A 4158-nucleotide genomic window follows, 5' to 3' on the forward strand; every position below is an offset into this window, starting at 1 on the left:
TTTCGCATCTAAACAAGGCCTAGACTTCCTTAGCTGTTGGCTGTAGCTGCGACTTTGACTTAGCTCTTGGGTTACTTTGCACCGTACACGTACTTTTGCTCGTGGAGGCAAACAACGGCTTTTGCCTCCGGCGCGCGGAATGTTTGAATTTCCATCTTTTATTTGATTGCAGAATATATAGTATTAAAAGTGGTTTCCGTATTCATATACAAGTGAGGAAATGAGTCGGTCAACGTGAGAGGGTACTAGTAGTTCAGCCAGTCACTGTTTTCGGTCGATCGTCAACAGAGGTGCACGCGGTCACTAGTTACCATTGTCACGCGTGCTTAAATACGTCATGTACACATAATAAACTAGGTGATCAAAACACACAAAATCCACAGTGCATGCATCCACGAAGGCCTTATTTAGATGCAAAAAGTTTTTGATTTTGACACTGTAGCATTTTTGTTTTTATTTGATAAACATTTTCCAATCAACTAGGCTTAAAAGATTCGTTTTGCGATTTACAGGCAAACTGTACAATTAGTTTTTATTTTTATCTATATTTAATGCTCCATGCATATGCCGCAAGATTCGATATGATGTGGAATCTTGAAAAGTTTATAGTTTTTTAGAATGAACTAAACAAGACCTAAGCAGCATAGTTGGTTACAAATGCTCTCTCCATTTGTTGCAACGTTTCTCTAGAGTGGTTTTTTTTTTTGGGGTATTTGGAAATAGTTTTACACACAGCTGATCCTTATAAAGATTCCAGTGCTCTCTCCATTTGGCGCATCGTTTCTTTAGAGAATGTTTATCTTTTTGGTATTTGGAAATAGGTTTACACACAGCTGATCCTTATAAAAATTCCAGCCTCTCAAGCTGTTTGAATGAAAAAGCTCACATAACAGAAACCAAGCGAACGAGCAATTAACTAATTAATCTTTTTAAAGGACGACCACCCGTGCTTGGTGAAGATATCCATAGCCATAGTCTCTAGCAATGTGATAGGTCCATTACTCCATTTCAAAAGTGATATGTTGCTCTCTTTCTATAGGATATTCCAGCTTGTATATAGAAGATATGTTGCCTTGAATTTTTTTTTCGACCAGGATATCTGCATTAGGAACAGAAATCATGAACAGAGGTTCGAGAGTAGCATCTTAGAACGAGTTTAAAAGGCATTACATTAGCACCTGGCTCAGTTTTCTAGCAAGCCTAAAGATTCCCATTAGTTGCCTTGAACATAACCTACAAATAAGTATCAAATGTTGCATCATTTCTAAAAATATTGTGCTTGCTCCCAAGCAAATTAGAGAGCCTATTTGTTGGAACCACGCTTACTCTCGGATAAAATCGGCTACATTTTTAAGAGGTTTCAAACCAAATAAACACTGTAAAGACTCGTGTGACAAATCTATGGTCTATTTGGCAGAGCACCTAGAGCAGCTTCTGGATTGAATAATCTAGACAGAGATCACCGAACAGTATTGTGCTGATTCCATAAAGTGATTCTCTAAAATTGAACTAGGAAGTTGGAATCTGAGAAACTAATTCATTTCACGTACAATACCACCTTCCACCTATATATAGTTATTCTTAGAGAATCCAAGAGAATTTACCTTCAAACGACACACACAGTTCTAGGGATAGGAGAAGCTAGCATATAGGTGAAAACCAAACTATCTATATGAATAATTCATCCTAGATATATAGCATATGCATGGATGAAATGAAATGTGAAGACCACGTCGTGAATCTACCAGAGCATACTTGCATCGAACAATATATATATATATATATATATATAAAACTTGTTATTATTATTACACTCATTGTAGTAAACACGATGTATATAGGGGAGTAGCATATATACATCTTCAAACGACTTGAAGACAACATGAGAGTTACAAGACGGGCAAAGCAAATCTATGGAGTACACTACGATGATGAAAAAACAAAGAGTGATGAAACAAACGTTATTAACAGACGGCAAAGCAGCAAACAACGAGCAGTTGAACAAACTTGTGCGTGCGCCTGGATCTCTAGTCTACTTATGATCGATGCCGAAGAAGAAGAAGAGATCGAGCTAGGTTTCTTTCATCAAGCGATCGAGATCGTTGATCTCAGAAAAGTGCTCAACGTAACCACAACCGACGATACGACGACCAGACCATTTTAGACCGTCGTCGCCGGGCGATGGACCAAAGCAGGCGTTCTAGCTGTTCAAGTAACGAATAACATCCATCACGATCACCGGCCGGCGACGAGGAACCTCGCCGGGCTCACCATCTGGTAGCCGCCGGCGGCCTGGTGGTGCAGATGGTGGTGGTGGGCTCTAATACTGCTGCCGGCGGCGAAGCGTCCACAGCCAGCAGGCGACGCGCTGGGGTCGGCCTGCTCCATCTCCCACATGACCTCCATGAAGTCGTCGACGGCGCAGGGCAGCTCGAGCGGGCCGTCGCAGCCGGCGAAGCCGTACTCGGCCTCGGCCGCGTCCAGCAGCGCCCGGAAGAGCGGGTGGTTGGCGCAGCGCGCGCGCACCCCGAACCGCTCCTTCTCCGGACCCACCAGGACGGTGAAGTACCCGGCGGCCGGCACCGGCACACCCAGGGACGGCGACGACGACGCCCTCTCGGGCCGCCTCCGTTGCGCCAGCAGCGAGGTCCGGCACCTCTGGAGCGTCTTGGACAGGATGTTCTTCTTCTCGCCTCCTTCCTTCATTGTTGTTGTTGTTACGAGAACGAACTTACGACAGCAAACGTTGTTACTGATCGAGCAAGAAATTAACAAGCCTAACACAAACAAGACAGCGCTAGGATGACGACGAGCTGGGTTAATTTCTGTTCAACAAGGACACAATTAACACAAAGACGTACACTAGGTATCAAGCCGGCTAACTAGCTAGCTAGCCGCGGTCGTAGGCCTGGTGCAGGCGAGACATGTCGACGGTGGCCTTTGGCGCGAGGAGGCTGTGCTTCTTGGTGTTGCTGGTGTTACTCATGGCTCTTGGAGGACGGCAGGAGGCATATTACAGGTTCAGCGTGCAGAACGAAGAAGCTAGCCGGTGGACGATCGATTGACCGGTCGGGAGGGAGGGACGAAGAAGCTAATTAAGGAGCTGATCTGACAGGATGAAATGAAAGCAGGGCAGCAGAGCTAGCTAGCTGAGAGAGTGCGTGAGGTACTAGACAAAGAAGGGTTTTGGCTTCGATTCCTCGTGGTCGAGATGGATGATGAGGAGAGCTAGAGCTGATCGATCGAGGAGAGGAAGGAAGAAGGGTTCTGAGGCGTGGCGCGTGCCAAGGCAAGTGGTTGTAGTAGGTGTCTTGGAGAGAGCTCGATCGGCCGGGCAGCCTTTGTAGCTAGGCTAGGGCCAGCAAATATAAGCGGAGGACGGAGGGAGAGGGAGAGGTAGCAAGTGGCGGCGTACGTGCAGGTGGAGGTGGAGGTGGAGCCGCAGGGCCGCGCGCGGTAGCAAGATTTCCCGCTTGCGATCGGAGCGATAAGCAGCACGCAACCATACTAGTGTGTGTAGCTAGAATTAACAAGCAAAATGAGGCCGGGGAGTGCGTATCCGCCGCCGCGCGTCAAATTAAAGGGCAGGCGGGCAGTCGGCTTTCCGGGGAGGCTTATGTGGCCGGGGCCGTGCTGGGGCCGGCCGGCCACCTCTCCGCCCAGATGTACAGCAGCACCGTGCGCAGCGATGGCGACTTTAACATCATATATCGACCCGCTTGCCACTGCATGCATGCATTCAATTGCACATCCGGCCGATCGACTTCAGCCGATCACACGTTCGCTTGAGCTTATCCACCGAATCGGTCAACTATATAACATTATTTTTCTTTCATAATAAATTAACCATCAGTATTTTCTATCATAATTTATCAGCCAAACGAGTCCTGTTGATATCGATCGCCGTCGGTTTTTAAAACTCTCGAGCGATGCGGATATATGCGCATATGGCGCGCTTGTTGGTTTTTTGTTTTCCCTGCGATTCTCATGTTACCTGTTCGCGGCTACGTACCTTTAATATCTCCACGAAATCTAGTGGATATATAGATCACTGTGGACGACTGCCAGCTGCAAGTAAGCGCGCACGGCTTTAAACGACAGTGACATATATGTGTCATGACTCATGATATGATACTAAATTACAGTATTACTGTACTA

The 4158-nt window shown here is 46.5% G+C and overlaps 1 protein-coding gene across 1 annotated transcript; it reads right to left on the reverse strand.

Moving 5' to 3' along the window:
• LOC110434546 lies at nucleotides 1792-3543 on the reverse strand. Its single transcript, XM_021458776.1, has 2 exons — nucleotides 2862-3543; nucleotides 1792-2777 (listed from the first exon to the last, which is right to left on the reverse strand). Exon 2 carries the CDS (start codon nucleotides 2704-2706, stop codon nucleotides 2236-2238), a length of 471 nt encoding a protein of 156 aa, XP_021314451.1. The 5' UTR covers nucleotides 2707-2777; nucleotides 2862-3543; the 3' UTR covers nucleotides 1792-2235.

Source organism: Sorghum bicolor, chromosome 4, assembly GCF_000003195.3.
Source record: "Sorghum bicolor cultivar BTx623 chromosome 4, Sorghum_bicolor_NCBIv3, whole genome shotgun sequence".
NCBI lineage: Eukaryota > Viridiplantae > Streptophyta > Magnoliopsida > Poales > Poaceae > Sorghum > Sorghum bicolor.